This window comes from Euprymna scolopes, chromosome 33, assembly GCF_053919585.1.
Source record: "Euprymna scolopes isolate OS-2025 chromosome 33, ASM5391958v1, whole genome shotgun sequence".
In the NCBI taxonomy this organism is placed as follows: Eukaryota; Metazoa; Mollusca; class Cephalopoda; order Sepiida; family Sepiolidae; genus Euprymna; species Euprymna scolopes.
Window position 1 is genome coordinate 80,151,073 of NC_136514.1, and position 22,535 is coordinate 80,173,607.

The 22,535-nt window shown below is 35.3% G+C and overlaps 1 protein-coding gene across 1 annotated transcript in view; it reads right to left on the minus strand.

Moving 5' to 3' along the window:
• The window catches only part of LOC145258322 (collagen alpha-6(VI) chain-like), a 55,285-nt gene extending 33,561 nt beyond the window's left edge, over positions 1-21,724 (minus strand). Inside the window, exons 1-3 of the mRNA XM_080116416.1 lie at positions 21,594-21,724; positions 2,725-3,315; positions 724-1,299 (exon numbers count right to left, since the gene is read on the minus strand). Coding sequence (XP_079972542.1) covers positions 724-1,299; positions 2,725-3,315; positions 21,594-21,654 — 1,228 coding nt within the window. The 5' untranslated portion in view covers positions 21,655-21,724. The remainder of the gene's footprint in view (positions 1-723; positions 1,300-2,724; positions 3,316-21,593) is intronic.
• Between the last annotated feature and the right edge of the window lie 811 nt (positions 21,725-22,535).

A 22,535-nucleotide genomic window follows, 5' to 3' on the forward strand; every position in this document is an offset into this window, starting at 1 on the left:
CCCCCTATATCCATGACAAATAGCACCCTACCTGAGAATTCCACCTTCAAACTCCTTGGCCTAACATTTGCGGGCAATATGAACTGGAACAAATACATAGAGGACATTGCAAAGGCTGCTGCAAAGAATGTGGGTTCTCTCTATCGAGCTAAAAAACTACTCACGCCTGAGAGTATCCTGTACCTTTACAAAGCCACCATTCACCCATGCATGGAGTATTGTTGCCACATCTGGGCTGGTGCATCTACCACTAGTCTCTCCCTCTTAGATAAAGTCCAAAAAAGACTTGTCAATCTAATCGGTTCCACTTTATCAACTAAGCTCCAGACCCTGTCCCATCACTACAATGTTGCATCACTGTGCCTGTTTTACAAATATTTTAATGGAATGTGTACTGATGAACTCGTTTCACTTGTACCCCCCTCGACGTACATATCCCCAACAAACATGCTTAGCAATAAGATCTCCCCCCCTTCATTGTTGTTGTCCCTAAATGCCAGAAAGCTTTCTATTCTAATAGTTTCTTCCCTCGAACAGTTAGACTTTGGAATTCCCTTCCTGCTGCCTGCTTTCCTGGCTGTACCGATATGCACAAGTTTAAATGTAACATAAACAAATATCTTGTTAATCTTTACTAGACATGGCCCCAAATAGTCGCCCCTTACGTCGAAGTCGTGATATGCTTTGTAAGGAGTGAACACGAGAAAAAAATAAAACACGTACTTGGCTTTTGGCAAACAATTTGGTTAATGGATGTTTCCAAATCTTTTAGTTCAGAGAAGTTGAGTACAGAGAAGACATCTTCCTTGGATGAGGCGATTTTCTCCAGTTCATTCTTGTCGGTTTTATGGCCGACTCCAATAGCAAACGTGTGAATATGTAGCTTACGAAGTTCCTTGGCTGCGCTAATGGTCTTCTCACGTTGCACCGACTGACCGTCCGTGATGACGACCACCACTTTCTGTGCATCTTTGCGTCCACCAAACGCCAAGCTGAAGCCTTCTTTTGCAACACCTTCCAGGGCGAGATGTGTCTGGGTCATCCCGTTCAGCTGCTGGATGTGTTGCACGGCAAGCAACATTGATGCTTTGTCCTGGTAGATGCCAAGAGGAAAATTCATGAACGACGTGTCGGCAAACGTGTAGATGCCCACCTGCGTTCCTTGCTTGCCGATTGTCTTCGAATCTTTGATAAATTTGCTTACAAATTGCAGCTGTTTTGTGAAATCTGACGGTTTGATACTTGAGGAAGCATCCAGCACAAAAATCACATCAGTGTGGATTGTTTTACAATTCAGATCTGACAAAGAAAACAAAAGACACGAAATTAAAATAACAAGAAACAAAAAATACAAAAAAAAAAAAAAACCCTACTCAACTTGATATTCTCACGCAATATAGTTTGGCATGAATACACGAGAAAATGTTACCAAATCTCCATTATTATTAGAAGTACAATTAATAGAATAATAATATAATTTCTTCTCCAGACAGACAGATACCAAACATCCACTATTAATAAAACTAATAGTATAATTTCGCCTTCAGACAGATACCAAATCTCCATTATTAATAGAAGTAATAATATAATTCCACCTTCAGACAGACAGATACCAACTCTCAATGACACAATGAAGAAGCTCCTTTTTTGGGGAAGCTAGGGCTTCTACATTAATTAACCTTGTGCACAGCTTGTTCTGTACTTGTGGGGAAGTACACGCGTGTCATGCGGGCGCTATGAGATTTTCAAAATGTTAGAATATATCAACCGGGTTATACTGGCAGGTGTTTATAAAATTCGGCGATATCAAAATCATCTGAGACTCTAGGACATAGGTCAGCCTTGCTTGCGGGTAGCTGAATTTGAAAAAAAAAAAGTGCGTTAAAACATATATTTCTTTCTTTCTTTCTCTATTTCTCCCTTTCATTTTCTTTCTTCATTGAAAGAGATAATTGAATTATAATTGTATTGTTTTAAAACAGTCGAGGCGTTGGACTTCGTCGAAAGCAGATGTGTAGTAGTTTGGTCTAGTCGCAAGTGGCGACGGACGTGGGTCGACAATCACCTAATTTAAATGTGCTCCGCCAGTGTTAAATGTTAAATAAATTATATATTTTTTATGAAAATACATTTGTTCCCTATTTTTATACAAACATTAAATTTCAGTGTGCGGTCCCTGCCTTTTAATGCCAATGATGGAAACGTTGCCCGTAACGACGTGCAGAAGACTCAAAAAGTGACCCATGCCAGTCGGTTATAGTCGATGCCATATCGACCCCCTTGATGTAAAGAATGTGCACATCGTTTGATATCAGGGAGCTGGTTGCCGTTCACAGGACATTCCGCAACCAAATAATACTCACCGGTTAAATGTTATTGTCATACCAAATGTATATAGAAGTAATAATATAATTACGCCTTTAGACAGTCGGATGCTAAATCTCCACTATAAATAGGAATAATAATATAATTTAGCTGTCATGCAAACATATACCAAATCGCAATTATTTGCAGAATTGATAGTATAATTTCACCTTCAGGCAGACAGATACCAAATCTCTATTATTAATGGAAGTAATAGTATAATTTCGCCTTCAGACAAACAGATACGAAGTCTCCATTATTAAGAGAATTAATAATTTCGCCTTCAGACATATCGATACCAAAACTTCATTGATGGTAAAGTGCAATAGTACAATAAAACGAAGTAAAAGTCATACTTACTGATTTGTTTCTGTTCACAAATAACGTTGTTCACTTGTTTGTCAATCTGTTTTAAAGCCTGGAAATTATCAACCATGAACATATTTTCTGAGCTGGAGGCGATGGCCATCAATTCGTTTGCATCGGTTTTCTGTCCTACACCAATGGCGAACATAAAAACGCCGGCGTCTTTCAAAGCTGTCGCCGCCATCTTGGTCTTGTCCGGAATGACCGACTCTCCATCGGTGATGACCACAACGACTTTCTGGGCGTCTGGGCGAGCGTCGGCTCTGGCGCCGAGGCCGTTTCTCAGGACATCGTCCAACACCAAGTGCGTGTTGGTCATCCCACCCAGTTGTTGGATGGACATTATGGCCGATTTTAAGGCGCCCTTGTCTTGGAACCTTGCGAGTTGAATCTCATTTTTAAAGCCGGTTCCAAATGTATAGATTCCAATGTGAGTTCCATTTTGACTTGTCACCGTCGTGCTGTCGACGAATCTTAACACGAAATCGATCATCGTTTTGAAATCCGAAGGCCTTATACTTGAGGAAGCGTCCAGAACAAAGATGACATCTGTTGGCTTTATTTTACAAACTCGCTCCAGGGGGGCTGTTGGAAAACAAAAGAATTATTATTATTATTATTATTATTATTATTATTATTATTATTATTATTATTTACTAGAAGTTTTCTCAAATCAATAACAATTACCCATAATAACAATATTTTTAGAAGAGATATCGTAGTTTGAAAAAATAGATGTGACATTTAGAAAAAGAAAAAAAAATTCAAACTCGAGGAGAAATAAAAACTTAAACAATTTAAAAACTTCAGTTTGCAACGAACAAGTCAACTGCGAACACGTGCGCAAAATTAGACAAACCTTTGAAAATGAACAGTTCTGTTCTTCCAAAAGGACAGTTGTGTTTTTTATTTCAAGCTGAAAAGCCTAATTTGCATAAAAAGCAGACAGTTATATTACGAATTTAAATGAATTCTTTTTCTTGTCTTCACAAAGTACAGCACAACGTTTTTTGTTTTTCTTATTTCTTTTTCCTTTGCCACAAATAACAAAAGTTCAAACTTGCGCGAGTCTTTTCTAGTCTCACACAAAAACACACGTTCACATTTCAAGCTATATTACTTGTCATATACATACGCGCACACAAACATACGCCCCCACGTCCACACACGTACATATATTCACGTTCGAGTACATACACTCACATTCACGTGTACACACACACACACACACACACACACACACACACACACACACACACACACACACACACACGCTAACGTACGCACAGATGGACGACGTCACTTTCCTTTCAAAGGAAATCCACACATGTGCAAACGACCACCGGAAACAAGTATAAAAGCAAGAGCAATAAGCAGCATCTTCCTTTTCCATCTCGCCTTCCGAGGTGAGTGGTCGGCGCACCAACCACCGCCGTTTCGGCAGGCGCGCGCACGCGCGTACCTCACGCCGCTTGCTACTATGTGGGACAAAAGGCTAACAAACAGTACGTACACTTTATACGCTTTCTCTCTCCATGAACTGGATTGACATGCTCACTCTTTCTCTCTATATTTACACAACTTGTCCCTGAGAATACCTTCGCGTAGCTGACTGCTAATATGGCGTACAGCTTAAACCTCTATCCTTTGTCTTTGTCTACACGCTGGACTATCATTCTCATTTCTACTATATTACTCACTTCACTACCCACGCGCGAACACACGATAGTGAGATGAACACACATTTCCTTTTCTTTCCACACCACCAGTCCCGCAACAAACGATGGTTACACCCGTGCGGACATGAACACGTGTTGTATCTAAAACATTCATTCTTTCAGCAGTAAATAAACGACACGTTTATCTTATCTATCAATTGAGTTTTTTTTTCCTTCTTTCCATCCGTTTCATTATTTTTTTTTGTAACGAGATTAGGATTTATATATATCCTAGTCCTCTACAAACTACACAACGAACAGAAGTCGGGGTTTTTTTTTTTTTTCAGAAACAAAAACTATAATAATAAAAAAAAATTACCAAAAACGTTTGGTTTACAGTTGTTTAACTTTTTTTTTTTTTGTAAAGAAACTAAGAGGGTTTACTTACGACTTTGTCCAACTTTTCCGTATTGACGTCACAGTTTACATGCATTTTTCTTCTTTAATGGGTCCTAGCGTGAGCTATTTCGAATAGTCACTGACAAGTTATTTTGGTGTAAAATTCTGTTATAAGGGACATAATTACGGATAGCACCGGATACAAAACGGTGTATAAAAGAGCGTCTTGAATTGTCTTGGAGCCAGTTCAGTGGTACGCACTAGCCCGACCGTCTCGCGGCTTACACTCTCCAAGTGTAGTCAGGATTAACCAAGCTCCCAGGACGAGCGTTCCGCTCACACACGTTAAGTTACCTTTTCCTTTACCTTCATTTACGCGTATATCAACTTCAAGGCGAGCAGCCATTTTGTATTGTGTGTTATTTCGAAGTACGAATAAACCTTTTTGTTACGCATTCCACTCGGCGTATTTTGTCATGTTATTATATACCGTCAAAACGGGATATAACAGTTGGCGACAAGGATGATTCTTATCTCTTAACAGAGATAAATTACCGTACTAATAGGACTGTGTACTATTCAAATTTACAAGGATTTCGTTACTGAACACGTACGGCAAAGAACTATTCGAAATTGTCTTACATAAAGTACGGATTTCTCCGATATGAACTCTCGGAAAGGTAATAAAATTGTACTTGAAAGATATTGACAAGGTAAAGTGAACTTTATTTATATTTTTTGAAGAAAAAAATATGTGAGGAACGCAGGCGGAATTCGAACCCGGCATCTTTGGATTACGTTTTTTTTTCGGGCATTATTCGTTGTGTAAATTTGAAAAGTATTATTGTGTAAAATTACGTTGAGGCAGAATTACTTTTGCTAAATTGTATGAACTGTGTGGAAACATTTATTCTTGCAAGACTTGTTGCTAATTGGCGAAAAACGTATACTTACCAAATTTTGTGGAATCATTGTTGTAAATTTTAGAAAGACATTTTTTTTTAAATATGGAACAATTGGCTGAGTTGACGAAAGTGCTAATTCTTAGCGTTCAGGAACAGTCAAAAATGACACAACAATTCTTAGTGCAACAACAACAGCTGCAACAACAACAGCAAGAAATGACACAAAAAACTTTAGAGGCACAACAAGAACAAACAAAAATACTTCAACGCCAAATGTCGACTCAACAAAAGAATTTGGAAAAATTAATTCAAACCTCGACAACTGAGAAAAAAACGAATTTTTCTGCAGAAGGTATTTCAAATTCTTTGTCGGAATTTCACTACTCTCCCGATACTGGCGTTACATTTCCAGCATACTATAGAAGGTATGAAACAGTTTTTACAAAGAGGTGTTCGGATTGGACCGACGAAGAAAAAGTCACGCTGTTGCTCCAAAAACTGGGTACTGACGAAAACACTAAGTACGCTAACTTAATTTTACCCAAAAAACCGGAGGAAGTGACCTTTGAAGAGACAATTAATACGTTGTCTAGAATATTTGATAAAAGAGATAGCCTTTTCCACTCTAGATATAAATGTTTGAATTTACAGAAATCGGAATCTGAAGACTATTTAGAGTATGCTTGTATTGTAAATTGCTTATGTGAATCATTTAAATTAAATGAAATTTCTGCGGATTTATTTAAATGTTTAATATTTGTACAGGGACTCACAGAACCAAGGGACAAAGATATCAGATCCCGGATCCTGACAATTATGGAGTCGGACCCAAATATAACTTTACAAAAAGTTACCGAGGAATGTCAACGTCTCATTAATATCAAGAGAGACAACACCCGCATTGAAGAAAAAAGCGTTTACAAGGTACAACATGTAAAAAGGCAAAGGACCCCTAGAACTTACAAGACCCAAGAACAAAGGACCCCTAGAATGCACAAGTACCAAAATTGTGAATGTTGCGGAAGTACGAGACACACCAAAAAGACCTGCTGGTTCAGGAATAAGATATGTTACGAATGTGGGTTCAAAGGCCACAAGGGAACGTACTGTGACCAGAAGAAAAAACGAAAGACTGACAAAGTGAATGCGCTTCGCACAAGGAAAGAGAAAAGTTGCGAAAGGCGTAAGTATGTCAGTGTTCACATAAATGGACATCCTGTAACATTACTCCTGGATAGTGGTTCGGACATCAGCATCATAGATGAAGATATCTGGAGAAGGATCGGTCGACCCGAACTAATGGAAACCAGCAAGATGGCGAGGAGTATGTGCGGCAAAAAGTTAGAATTTAAAGGAGAACTGAGGTGCAACGTGACATTTGATGGTCAGACACGCACGTCCAAAGTGTACGTGGTTCCAGGGAGGAACACAAGTCTGTTTGGAGTGGATTGGTTTGTCCTGTTTAACTTATGGGAGCGACCAGTTAATTCTTTTTGTAATAGGTTGAACACAGAGAAAGCAAACCAAGTGGAAGACTTTCTGGACGATGTAAAAGCAGAATTTCCAAGGGTTTTTGCTGAAGGACTTGGACATTGTGTGAAAGTAGAAGCCAAATTTGAAGTAAAGAAAGATGCCACCCCAGTGTTCAAACCTAAAAGAAATGTACCGTTTTCATCGATGGACGCAATCGAGAAGGAGTTGGAAAGACTTCAACAGTTAGAGGTTATTGAAAAAGTTGACCATACGGATTGGGCCAGCCCGACGGTATATGTGAAGAAAAAAAATAACAAAATCAGGGTCTGTGCGGACTTCTCAACAGGCCTTAATGACTGTTTAAAGGACCACAATTATCCCCTTCCGTCGGCAGAAGATATATTCTCAAAACTAAACGGAGGAAAAAATTTTTCCAAGATAGACCTCTCAGACGCGTACTTGCAAATCAAGGTCAATGATGAATGTTCAAAGTACCTGTGCATTAATACGCACAAGGGTATCTTCAAGCTAAAGAGGCTTCCTTTTGGCTTAAAGGTCGCCCCTGCTTTGTTTCAACAGATAATGGATACGATGCTCGCAGGGTTGGAATTTGCGATGGCATACCTTGACGATATCTTGATAAAGAGCAGTAATTTGCAAGAGCACAAGAAGCACGTGAGAAAAGTACTTAAGAGAATAGAGGGGTTTGGTTTCAGATTGAGTCCGGAGAAATGCGATTTCTTCATGAAAAGGATCAAATACCTGGGTCAAATAATTGACGAAGATGGACGAAGGCCAGATCCACAACGGACCGAAGCAATTGATAAGATGCCTGCCCCAGACTCAGTATCAAAACTACAGTCATTTCTGGGATTGGTACAATATTATGCGATATACATCCCTAATGTACATAATTTGAGAGCTCCTCTTAACGAGCTACTAAAAAAAAAGGCAGTAGATGGAATTGGACAAAGGAATGTGAATCTGCTTTCCAGAAAATTAAGAAATGTTTACTATCAGATCTGGCATTAGCACATTTCGATCCAGAGAAAGAGATTGTACTAGCAACGGACGCCAGTGATTACGGAGTTGGTGCTGCATTACTCCACAAGTATGAGGATGGAACAACAAAAGCAATCTCTCACGCGTCAAGAACTTTGATTGCAGCTGAGAAAAACTACAGCCAGATTGAAAAGGAGGCTCTCAATAATATTTGGAGTCAAAAAGTTTAACCGTTTTCTCCATGGACGAAACTTCATATTACAGACGGATCATAAACGACTAATCACGATATTTGGATCGAAGAAAGGCATCCCTACGCATACTGCAAATCGACTACAGCGATGGGCTGTAACTCTCTTAAACTATCAGTTTAAGATGGAGCATGTGTCATCAAAAAAGTTAGGACACGCGGATGCACTGTCAAGGTTGATTCCAAAAAGAAATGAAAGTTTCGAAGAGACGGTAATTGCAGCTCTTAAAGATGAAAGCGAATGCTCAAATTCAATATGCAATATGATCCGTGAACTCCCGGTAACTCTAGAAGAGATTAAAAGAGAAGCTGCAAAAGACGTTTTTATAAAGCAAATGAAAAATCAAGTAGGACGGACGGAAAGAAATAAGATGGCAAGAGAAATTACACCTTTTTCCATTTGCGAAGATGTGCTTATGTATGCCGATAGAATCGTAATTCCACAGGTATTACGAAAAAGAATGCTAAACGAATTTCACACAGGTCATCCTGGCATTTCAAGGATGAAATCCCTTTACGTATATTGGCCTGGTATGGATAAAGAGGTGGAAAACTGTGTCAAAGCGTGCAAAGGATGTCAGTTAGCAGCCCGAGATCCGCCTGTAAAAACGACCCCGTGGCCGAAGACGGACTTGCCCTGGTCACGACTGCATATTGATTATGCCGGACCCCTAAAAGGTTTTTTTTTACTTAATTGTAGTGGACTCTTTCTCCAAATGGCCGGAGATATTCAAGATCAGACATCCAACAGCAAGGAATACTGTAAGTGCACTTGACGAAATTTTCAGCCGGTTTGGTGTACCAAAGACCATAGTGAGTGACAATGGTACAGCATTCACAGGTTACGAATTTAGAGAATTCTGCAACTCACTGGATATACAGCACATCACGACGCCTATTTACCATCCTAGGTCGAATGGGTTGGCAGAAAAATTTGTGGACACGTTTAAGCGGGCATTAAGGAAAAACATGAACATTGACACAGATGAGCGGACAATACAAACATTTCTAGCGATCTACAGAGTAACCCCAAATCCAAACAATGATGTAAATTCATCCCCTGCAGAACTTATGTTCGCCAGAAAAATTAGATCCATTTTCGATAGACTTCTACCGGATAAAAAGAAAGTTACCAGAAAAGAAAACTTTAATGTAAAGTGCTATTCCCCAGGAGATAAAGTTTATTTTAAAAATTTTCAGAATGGAAAAAATCATTGGGTGGACGGTATTGTTAAGAAAAGAATTGGGAACATGGTCTATACTATTCAAGGTCCCAGTTTTGTCTGTAAAAGACATGTTAATCAAATCCGTTCCAGAATTTCGGAAAATACAGAGGAAATTCCAATGGAAACGTTGTGCGACACATTTGACATTCCAAAACCGGTGGGTATACATGGACCCATGAATGTATCCCCTGAACATACCGCACGGGCTGAACAGAATTCTTTATCAAAGGAAACTCTGACCAAAAGGAAGAGCACACGTAAAAGGAAAGTCGTCAGGCGTTTAAGTCCTGATCCTAAACGGAAGCGATATTAAAGCTAAAATCGGGAAGATTTCAGCTTCAGGGGGAGGTGTTATAAGGGACATAATTAAGGATAGCACCGGATACAAAACGGTGTATAAAAGAGCGTCTTGAATTGTCTTAGAGTCAGTTCAGTGGTACGCACTAGCCCGACCGTCTCGCGGCTTACACTCTCCAAGTGTAGTCAGGATTAACCAAGCTCCCAGGACGAGCGTTCCGCTCACACAAGTTAAGTTACCTTTTTCCTTTACCTTCATTTACGCGTATATCAACTTCAAGGCGAGCAGCCATTTTGTATTGTGTGTTATTTCGAAGTACGAATAAACCTTTTTGTTACGCATTCAACTCGGCGTATTTTGTCATGTTATTATATACCGTCAAAACGGGATATAACAAATTCAAATTTTCTCGTCACCAAACAGCTGTTTCTGAGTTTCTTATAAGTCTGAATTCTCGTTCGCCAGTGTTGTGTTATTAGCATTTGAATAATTGACAAGAAAGACACAGTAACAGTTAATTAAATATAGTATATATAAAGTATTAACGAAAATACATGAAAGAGGTAATTGAGCTATATCTTGACTCGCTTTGACTGACTTTGTAAACTGGTCCTCATTACTTTGAAGTTACGTCACGGACAAAAGTGATATCATGGAATAGTGCATTATTCCAAGCAGTAGTGGTGCGTCCTCAATAGTATGACACTAATTGTCGACACCATCACAAAAAATATAAGTAAAACTAGTAAAATAGAATTAATTCATCATAATTTTTACCATATATTGAAGAGGAAGGATCAGGGTTTAAGTCGCATATAAACATTATTTGTTTTACACTGAATAAAACGAACGAAATTTGATTTGAACGTCACAAAAAAACAAAAACATAAACAAATGAAAAATTAATATGGCGTCGCAGATATACGAAGAACATGCCTTATAAAATATTAAAAATATAGGGAAAAAACTTAGTACAAATATTCGATACAAATAAACTTCAAACTATGACTGTTTTTAATATGCTAAAAAGTCTATTATTTGCATAATCTTCAAAGTAATGAAAAAAATTTGCAAGTAATTTTAACGTCTTTAAACTGCCAATTACGCAATCTGATGCAATAAAAAAAAGACTTAAAAATAGTTTAAATCGTATAAAACCGAAGCAAATACGCAAGAAAAGTAACTGCTATTGCATTTGGTTACAATTACAGTGAGAAATAGGATTTACCGGCTAAATGGCTTTAATTTCTTTGTTTTTTTCTTAACCAATCAAATGGCTTTAATTTATTCCTTTTTGACTTTTTTTTTTCTTAACCAACCAGTTAACTATGATATATCACTTTTATTGCTTTTGTACAATCCCAAGTATAAGCATTCGTTTTTCTGCAAGTTATGTCAAGCCATCATATCAAAAGGTGGTGAATCAGCAAAATCCTTTTTAAATCATCTTAGAAAAGTTCATTCAGAAGCAAAAGTTGCAGATAAGAAAAGGAAACACAGAGACAGGCATTACAGGAACAAGTAGCAGCAACTACGAGCCTCCAGCGAAACACAAAACTATTATAGAATCAATACTGGCCAAGAAGAAAATTTAGGATATCAATGACCATAAGTCACAAGAGATACATTATCTGATAAGAGAAATGATTGCTGTTGATATTCAACCATATTTTGTAACACCTGATATTGTATTTAATAAACTTATTGCAAAACTTTGTTCAAATTTCAGTATTCCATCAAAAAGGTACTTTACTAAAAAAAAAAAACATGATTTCAGATATATATTGTGTAAAACGCACAAAAAAAAAAACAACAGAAGTTTAATCGTCTCTTGATGAAATTAGCAGCATTTCTTTGATTACACACATTGGAACAGCTACTACAAATAATGCTCCCTTGCTGAGTTTGACAAATCATTGGCTTTCAAATGACTTTTAATAGCGCAGAGATGTGCTTGGAGTTGTTCCATGCCCTGTCATACAAACAGGTGCGAGAATAAGCGAAGAATTGCACCATGTTCTGGATGAGTATAAAAGTTCCAATAAAGTTTTCTTGCGAGATTCAGGAACAAATATGGTTGCTGTTGCCAATGAATAATGTATGACATAAACAATAATTTAAAATAGATTGACCTCTAGCGTTTGACGACTCTTACGTAGACGTCTTTATAAATGCATCTCACTCCTGGCGCAATTCTCTACCTGTACAAGAGATAAATGCGTCCTAAAATGGGGGTACTGTTGCCACATTTGGAGAGGAACTGCTCGGAGGACCCTATCCTACCTGGACAGAGTTCAAAACCGGCTTCAAAATCTAGTAGGTGAGGTTCTTTTCGCTTCCCTGCAACTTTTTTTCCCCACAGAAGAGATATTGTTCGCTTGTCTCTGCGCTATCGTTATTTTAATGGAAAGTGCTCGTCTGAGCTTCAATCTATAAATCTATCTACAATCTATGAGTCTATCTACAACCACTGTCAACAATTTCTCCTTTCACTATCTGTGCCTAAATCTAAATAAAAATTCCATGAACTAAGCTTATTTCCTAGAATTTCCCGCTTGCGGAATTCTGTTCTGCTTGCCTGTTTTTTTTTTTTGCTTTTTTTTTTTTTTTTTTTACATGAGTCAGCACTTATCAATGCCCGAAAGCCACTTGAAGATAAAGCGTGTACGGTAGTCACTGGGACAACAGCGTATTAATAGTTAATGGTTGAAATGGTGTAGAAATTAGATTATTTAAGGAAATACGTATCTATCTATCAATATACCTGAAACTGGTCATATCTATATATCTATCTAAGACTGGTCATATCTATATATCTATCTAAGACTGATCATATCTATCATATCTATATATCTAGAAATGGATTATTTAAGTAGGCCAGCAGAACAGAGTTCCACAGGTGAGAAAAGAAGCTATGTTCATTGAATTTGCATTTAGATTTAAGTACAGATAGGGAGTGGGGAAAATTATTGATAGTGGTTGTAGCTAGACAAGTGCTTTTTGTGAAAGTTTGGTTTCCGGATGACTACAACATGGTCGTCTTAAAGTCCAATGTAAACAAGTTCTTGTTGAAGCTCACCTTAAATAATCAATTTTTATCAATTTCCAACACTAACGATCACTATGTTGCTGTCTCAGTGACCACTTTGCACTCATTAACCCTTATTCTCGAGTACCCTTCAAGGCTTGTTAAGTGGTGACTTTTTTATAAAAGAAAATATATGACCAGTCTTAGATAGGTATATAAACATGACCAGTCTTATATAGCTAGTAGATAGATTGATAGATAGATATGACCAATCGTAAATAGTAGATAGATAGATATACCAGTTTTAGGTAGATGAATAGATATAGAGATATTACCAGTCTTAAATAGTAGATAGATGACAAGTCTTAGATAGATAGTAAATGATAGATATATAGATATAATCAATCTTAAATAGTTGGTAGATAGATATGATCAGTCTTACATAGACAGAAGATAGATCTATATGATTAGTCTTAGAACATAGATAGATGTAACCAATCCCAGATAGAAGACAGATATTACCAGTCTAAGATAGATAGTAGATAAATACATATGACCAGTCTTATATAGATAGATAGTTAGATATGACTAGTCCTAGATAGATAAAAGAAAGATATTGCCAGTCTAAGGTAGATAGTAGATAGATTGTTATGACAAATTTTAGATAGATAGTAGATAGATAGATATGTTCAGTCTTAGATAATAGATAGATATGACCAGTTTTAGATATATAGTACAGAGATATATAGATATTACATGTCTTAGATAGTAGAAGATAAATATGAACAGTTTTAAATAAAAAGATGATTGATATGACCAGTCTTAGATAAATAGGAGATAGATATTTAGATATGACCAATCTTAGATAGTAAATAGATAGATATGACTATTTAGATAAATATGATCAGTCTTATATAGATAGTAGATAGTAAGATATAACTAAAACTATAAATATGATCAGTCTTATATAGATAGTAGATAGTAAGATATAACTAGTCTTATATAGATAGTAGATAGTAAGATATAACTAACTGGATAGATAGATAGATAGTGAATAGATAGATAGATCTGACCAGTCTATTTATAATAGATATATAGATCTGACCAGTCTTAGATAGATAAATATGACCAGTCATAAATGAAAGGTAGATAGATATGACTGTTCTGAGATAGTAATTTGATAGATAGACATATAGATATGACTAGGGCTATGACAACAGCATATTCGTTTCATTGGTTTTACTCTTGAGTATATATCCGACACAGTTAGACACAATTAATCAACCGAGAACCACATCACTCTATATAAAACCATATATATTCATAGATGAGTGACTTCTTACGCATGGTTGGCTTCTTCAACCTTTTCCATTTTATCAACGGATACACACTCGAGAGTCAAAACAATGAAAAGAATATGCTGTTGCCCTAGATATGACCAGTCTTAGCTGGATAGCAGATAAATAAGTAATGATCAGTTTTAGATAGTAGAAAGATACATAGATATGACCAGTTGTAGATATATTTTTTACAAAGGAGGTACCTCTTACCAAGGCCCGGAGGCCACTCGAGGAAAAAGGTTAATGAGTGTACAGTAGTCAACGGGACAATATCATAGTAATTGTTAGTAGTGGAAATTTGGTAAATTGGATTATTTAAGGGAACAGCTCATCAAGAACTTGTTTACATTGGACTTGAAGACAACCGTATTGTAGTCAGCTGAAAAGCAGGGAAATGGAAGAGAATTCTACAGACGTGCAGTTCTAAGAAAGAAACTTTGTTCATGGAATTTGGTTTACGTACAGATAAAGAGTGGGAGAAATTATTGATAGGGTTTTTTTTTTATTAAATAACTGTTTTCCTGAAAGTTTGGTGAGGGTTATCATATATCTGAGCTCAGACGAGCACTAGCCATGAAAATAACGATAAAGCAGACACAACGTCTCTTCTGTTGGAAAGACGTTGCAGAGAAGAGAAAAGGGCATCTCTCACTAGGCTACAAAGTTTATCAAGGCAGGATACGATGTTTCTAGTATCTTTTGCCCAGATCTGGAAACAGTACTCCATCCTTAGACGTGCCTGGCTCTTATATAGGTAAAGAATCGTATCAGCAGTGAGATATCTTCTGGAGCGGTAGAATGATTCCATCATTTTTCCAGCTACCTTGGCAACGGATTTTATGTACGTGTTTCATTTTCAGATCAGAGTAAAGGTCAGACCCAGAAGCTGTCAAAACATGGAGCTTCCATAAGAAGTGCTCGTCTGAGCTCCAATCTATGGTCTTCATCTATCTGCAACTTTTTATTTATTTTATTGTCGCGTTGATTATTTATTTGTAACGCAAATTAAAAAAAAACATATTTTCGGTGTTACTTATGTTGGTAGTGTAAATGAAAATGAATGTCAATTTTTAGTTACTACTAGACTACGTGTAACCCGTTGGGTCAGTATGTTATATTAGCTATGGAATTATTGTATGAGCGTGACACTTGTGACGAAATGAAAATAGTTTTTTGTGACATAACAGAAACATTTCTATGAAAGTATATTAAAATGAAAAAGGAATATAGATTTCTATGAGTCGTTCTATTATAATTGTTTATTTTTGAAAAAAAAAACTTAGACATTGAATTATAAGTGGTCTGCCATACTTATAGGTGCACTGAACAGATACCATAATACTTAAAGTTAAATTCAAATTTTGATATATTTTTAAATTTAAACGCGAAAAAAAAATCAATTGGAATGCTGAAAACATACACAGTAAAACAATACATTTTATTGTTGCGTTGATTATTTATTTGTGACACAAATTAAAAAAAAACATTTTCGGGGTTATTTATTTATGCTGGCAGTGTAGAAGCAAATGTATGAATGTTTTTTAAGAAAGGTGTATTAAAAAATGGAGAATAAATTTAAAAAAACAAATGACGGCGGTGGGTAAATCGCCATTGTAAAATCCTCTTATGGTTGTCAACGGGTTAAAGTAAATTTATTTGTAAGAAAATTGCATTAAAATCACTTAAACGTAATACAGAAATGAACGATGTAAAAAAAATGCAGAAAGTATTAACAATTGTTTATTATGATAATTTAAACGCAAAAAAAAAAAAAATTGGGACACTGAAAACATACACAGTAAAACAATAGGTTTTATTGTCGCGTTGATTATTTGTTTGTAACACAAATTAAAAAAAAACATATTTTCGGGGTTATTTATTTATGTTGGTAGTGTAGAAGAAAATGTATGAATGTTTTTAAAAAAGGTGTATTAAAAAATGGAGAATAAATGAAAAAAAAGGAAGGCGGTGGAGAAATCGCCATTGTAAATTGTTCTTATGGCTGTCAACAGGTCAAAGTTTATTTATTTGTAAGAAAATTGCGACAGTATAGTTGTAATACAAAATAGTTGCAAATCCCATGTTAAATAGTTAACAAATCCCATGTAAAATAATAATTTCTAAATAATAACGTTAATATTTCAGTGTGCAGATAAAATTCTGCAAAAGTAGCGATTTGTGTTTATTTGTTTACGCTGTTATGGGTTTATGCTTATGTACGCATGCGCAACCAGAAATCATAAACCAGATGTGTGGTTACAACACCCGTTACAAGGTCATTTGAGTTTCATAATTACATATATATATATATATATATATATATATATATATATATATATATATATATATATATATATATATAATGACCAGTTTTAGATTGAAGATATATATGACTAGTCTTAGATAGTAGATCAATAGATTGATCAGTTATGGACAGTAGATAGAAAGATATGACCAGTCATTTAAATATAAAGATATATAGATACATATAACCAGTCTTAGACAGATATGACCAGTCTTAGATCTATTGATAAATAGATACAAAAAATTATAGATAGATGCAAACAAATAAATAGATGACCAGTTTCAGATATATTGATAGATAGATACATGTATAGATGCGTACAAATAGATAGACAGATATGACCAATCTTAAACAGTGTTAAGTGCATAGATAAATAGATACACACACCCACATATATATATATATATATATATATATATATATATATATATATATATATATATATTTGTAGTCATCGACATACAGTCCTGTTTCGTTGTATCACAACTCATCAGTGCTGCTAGACTAGCATCTTTCCCAAGCCAAGGATTGAACCTAGAACCGTCGTGTTGACAGTCAGCAGTTCTCCCACTCGACCACAGAAGGGACACCCGCAAATAACTCGTCAGAATGTCTATTTAAATAGATATCCGCCACCACTCTTACAGTGCTCAAACCGCCTGTTTGTAAACAAACAAACAACGAGCTTCGCATTTTTCAGCCAATTAAGTAGCGGGTGAGATTATTTACAACAGTGCTTTACCCAAAGAGGGGGCCTTAAAATATACTTGTAGCCATCGACATACAGTATATATATATATATATATATATATATATATATATATATATATATATATATATATATATATATATATATATATATATATATAGGTATGGCGAGTCTTAGGTATATAAATAGATGGATACATATTTATAGATTCATGCATATATATATATATAACTGATGAGCTGTGAAACAGCGAAACAGTACTGTATGTGGATGACTATATATATATATATATATATATATATATATATATATATATCATTCAAACACTACCGGGTTATATATATATGCTTAAGGGGCAGTTTTAGTCATTTAGAACTGCTTTAAAGCTTCACCGCTCACTCATTTCCCGACCAAATTTCAAACAATTATTACAGTTTATAGATCACCTTCTCAGCTATATTATGAAAAAAAATTTCAATTTTCGTTCAGTAAAAAAAAGAAAAGTTATGATGAATTTACTGGTGTTAAAAATTGTATAAAAACGCAAGGAGGTGAGCAAATATTTTTATGACTGGTTTCCTTAGCAACGACATCGCTTCAGTGACTACTGTTACTATCAATTCATCACTCTCACGAAAAGAGGAGCAAGTGAAACAGAGAGAATGAAAACATGAAAGGGAGATAATTGGGGAGATTTTATTGAAAGCAGACGAGTGCCGTACATTGTTATTACATATGGTTGTGTTATGTTTATGGGGGCAAAAAAAATCAGACTGAAATTAAACAAAGAACAAGCAAATTTATTGCAAACCTGAAAAAATCATGGATTACATAGAAAATATGCGAGCATGAAAAGTAATATGTTTAAGCTTAAACATGGAAAAGTAAAGGACTAGTTGTTAAAACTGGAAAAGAAAAGGAAAAGATATTCTATTAAAACAATATAATAAATTTATAACTTAAAATATTGCAGCATATTTTTTTAATTATATAATCAATTCTTAATGCTGCAATCTTTTAAGTTATAAATTTATTATATTTTTTACTAGAATATCTTGTCCTTTACTTTTCCATGTTTAAGCTTAACCATATTACTTTTTATGCTCGCATTTTTCTATTGTAATATCTATATCTATTTATCTATCTATCTATCTATCTATCTATCTCTCTCTCTCTCTCTCTCTCTCTATATATATATATATATATATATATATATATATATATATATATATATATATATATATATTTAGTGGAGATGGTAATTAATAAAAATTGAAGAAAGTGCTCAATACTGTTGTAGAGCAAATATGCAAACCCCTCACCCTGACCTCATTCACTCTTCCACTCTTTCATCCCAAAATAGCGAACATTTCTGTAAAAGTTTGAGGACGCTACAGACGGCCAAAAAAAAAAAAAAAACGGCCGTGTAGCCGAAACAATAATGTAACTTAACAGAAAGATACGGTAATAAAAAATAAAACGTATATATATATATATATATTGATATATATGACCGGTCTTAGATGGATGTACAGATCGATAAATAGATATGAGCTTAGATAAATATTACTAGTCAGATAGATGTTACCACTTTTATGTACATGTACAGATAGATAGCTATAACCAGTCTCTGAAAGATATATAGATATATGTGATCAATTTTATATAGATATATATGTTCAGTCGGTAATCTCCAAAAATACCGTTAGGGCTTACAACATGGCCGCCAGAAGAGTCACGTGATCCGGTTGATCCAAAACATGAATCGTGCAAATGGAAAACGCAGCCTTGAAGGCAAACTTTGACAAACAATCACAATTTGTTTGTATTTAATTTTTTGTTGATATAATGTTGTTATAAAAATAGGCAAACTTTGAGAAACAAATTAAATGACCGTTCTAAATAAATTATTTATTATTATGATATTGAAAAACTGTTTTTGTACTTAATTATTATGCTTGTTTGTCAAAGTTTGCTTTAAATTTGCGTTTTCCGGTTTCGTAATACGGCGATTCATGTTTTGGATCAACCGGGTCACGTGACTCTTCTGGCGGCCATGTTGTAAGCCCTAACGGTATTTTTGGAGATTACCGTTCAGTCTTAGATAGAAATATATAGAGAGATATGACCAGTCTTAGATAGACAAATTTTGATTCAAATTCCAATTTCAATAGCAAACTTTTAATGGTATCTCGATCATGATCATAGTTTGTAGGAGATCAATTTCGAGTGTGTATAACTCCGGCACGATCATGTTGTCACACCGATTCTCACGAAATCATCAAAGTTAAGCAACGACGAGTCTGACCAGTATCAGATGGGTAACCATTTGGTAAGTTTAGACGCTGTATGTACTGCACCGAATTTCCAGGTTGGTATCTGGAGGTATGTTTAATTCACTGGAGGGAAGATGCACCCCTGAATAAATTCTGATAGTTAATGGACTGTTTAGATATTAGTATTCACAGTGAACCTTAAAAGATCATGTTATATTCGGGGATTTAAAAATTAAATTGAATGCCCTATCAACTGTATATGCTTTCCCCTTTTTAAAAAAATGTTCTGATAATTTGTTCTAGCTAAGAATGGGACATGCTACAGGATGCCAAAAATTCACTCTCTCGCTCAGACATTCCAACCGAGATTTTTTTTTTAAAAAGATTCTAGCCATCTCTTTAAATGAAATTTGTTTAATCATTTTTGCATTTGGTTCACCGTGTGTATTTGTTAATGTAGTTTAAAAATTTGTTTTCATGATTCCGGTTGCTCCTATAATTACTGGAATGATGGGGATCTTCCTAAGATTCCAATTTCTTTTCATGACGTTAGTATTTCGTTATCTTTTCCCTCTCAGCCCTTTTTAACTTACCATCATTGTGAACAGTAACTTCTACTAAGGTTGCTTCTTTCTCTTTTCGTATCCCGTATCACTATGCCACGTTTAATAGCTACGCTATCTAAGTACGAAGCTGTATGAACTGCATAGTCATAGTGGATGGTGTACTGGCAATCTGCTGCAAGATGCCTTCCTGAACCTGCATGTCAAGCACATGTTTCCTCCGCGAATGGTGACATCTGAAGTATGTGGTGCATAAAATTGCGCCTCGTGGATCACCTAAAACATTTTGTAGCTGGGACTGACTCAATCCTAATGAGCAAAAATGTATACTCGTATTTGGGTTCTGTCAACGACGATGATAACTAAGAGAAAACTAACGAACCCATATCATGACGAACATGACCTTGTGCCAAACCTCCTTAAGAGGAAACAAATATGATATACCTAACGAACCCATATTATGAATAATGGCCACCCTGCTGTGACACACCACTTCCGCCCTTCCGTCAAGCCCAAATAACCTGAGTTTACACTTGTTATCCCCTCCTAAACACACACTTTTTTTGTGATAGCTTAAACGAGTTATGACTTTGTTGTATAAAATCAACCTTGGATAAACGAACAGCCGTGTAGTCATCTCACTTAAAAAAATGTTTGATAATTTTCTGTTAAAATATATATACGAGATTGATCCTTATTCACTGTTGAGGTCCCTAAATGCCAGAAAGCTTTCTACTCTAATAGATTCTTCCCTCGAACAGCTACACTTTGGAATTCCCTTCCTGCTAACTGCTTCCCTGACTGTACTGATATGCAGAAATTTAAATGTAATGTAAACCAACATCTTGTTAATCTTTTCTAGGCATGGTCCCAAGTAGTAACCCCTTACGTCCAAGTGGCGACATGCCTTGTTAGGGGTGAACGTGAGTAAAAAAAAAAAAATCTAAAGTCTAAATTTATTTTTTCTTGCTAGCATCAACGCTTTCGTGACACACAGATATAATCACATAACAAATTAGAATTTATTTATTATTTATTTTGAGAGGGAAGGGGAGGAACCATACCTTTTTTTTTTTTTTTCCAAAATTCAAATTTCGATCAACTGACGACCATGTATTTATCTCCCTTGAAATATGTTTGGCTATGTGTCTTTAAAACCCTATATCGTCCGGATGCGGGTGATCAATTTACCTTAAATTTATATGTAAAATTTATTACCCACTCTAAACTCTAAAATATTTTTTTTTGTTGTTTTCTTCTTTTTTTTTTATCGCCAACTTTTTCAAAATGTTTGCATGTAATCACATAAAAATAGTAGAATTTCATTTTCGGAGATGGAGGAGGTGATAGGCTTACGACTTTACCGAGAATTGTTTTAAATTTACGGTCTGAAAATTGAAAACGTTTTAAAAAAAAAAAAGGTTTTCTTACCTGAGGTGACCCCTTCCCAGCCTGGAGACAGACATATCATTAATAGTAGAAGAAGAACCATGAGTTTTTAATCAGGTATTTCCAATTCAAGAGATTCTCAATAAATTATAGGTGCTCTTCGTTATCCGTCGGTTTTTATAGCGAATGCTCGGCTCATTTCCGGAATAGAAACGGCCAATCGACGACCAAAAAAAAAAAAAAAAAAAAAAAAAAAAAAATTCGCCTGATAAGTATAATTCTTATCATATATGTGAAATATGTTTCAGTTTTTCGTAATGTCGTTTTACCTCGGAAATACGATAAGTAAAATATAAGTGATTTCATTTTATTATCTATTACGATTTTATTATCGATTACGAGCACAAAAATTAAGCGCTATCTGGCGGATATTCATTTAAATCTAAGCATTTATTTAAGTGTATGATTTACATACGAAGATCGTTCCAAAAGTAAAGGTTCATGTAATTAGGAAGAAATCGGATTCATCAATTTTGATCCAAACTTTAACCCTCACAGTCAATATGCAGTAACGTAATTTTGGGGTCGTTACCAAAATCCGTTTTCCATGGTAACAAATTGAAAGGGGGAGGGGAAAGGAAAAAGAACCGTATAAAGAAAAATTTCCAGAAATGGGAAACTAATAGAAACGGGCAACAGAAATACAGACCCGAAATATGATTAAAATGATCCAAATTTATTAAAATAAAAGTTATGCTTTGCCTTTATTTCCCAAAGCTAGGGTTTAAAAAAAAAAAACCCGTAAGAAACATTTAAAATAAATAAATAAAAAAAAAACAATACAAAAAAAAAGCGACAGTTCTTACTTGTGTTACATGATAAGGGCTGTCCCCTTTTCATGTAAGTATAAAAATAGAGAGATTAGTTAAAATGAAAATAAAATGAGAGAAAGCAGAAATCGAACCCTGGACATAAGTTTTAAAG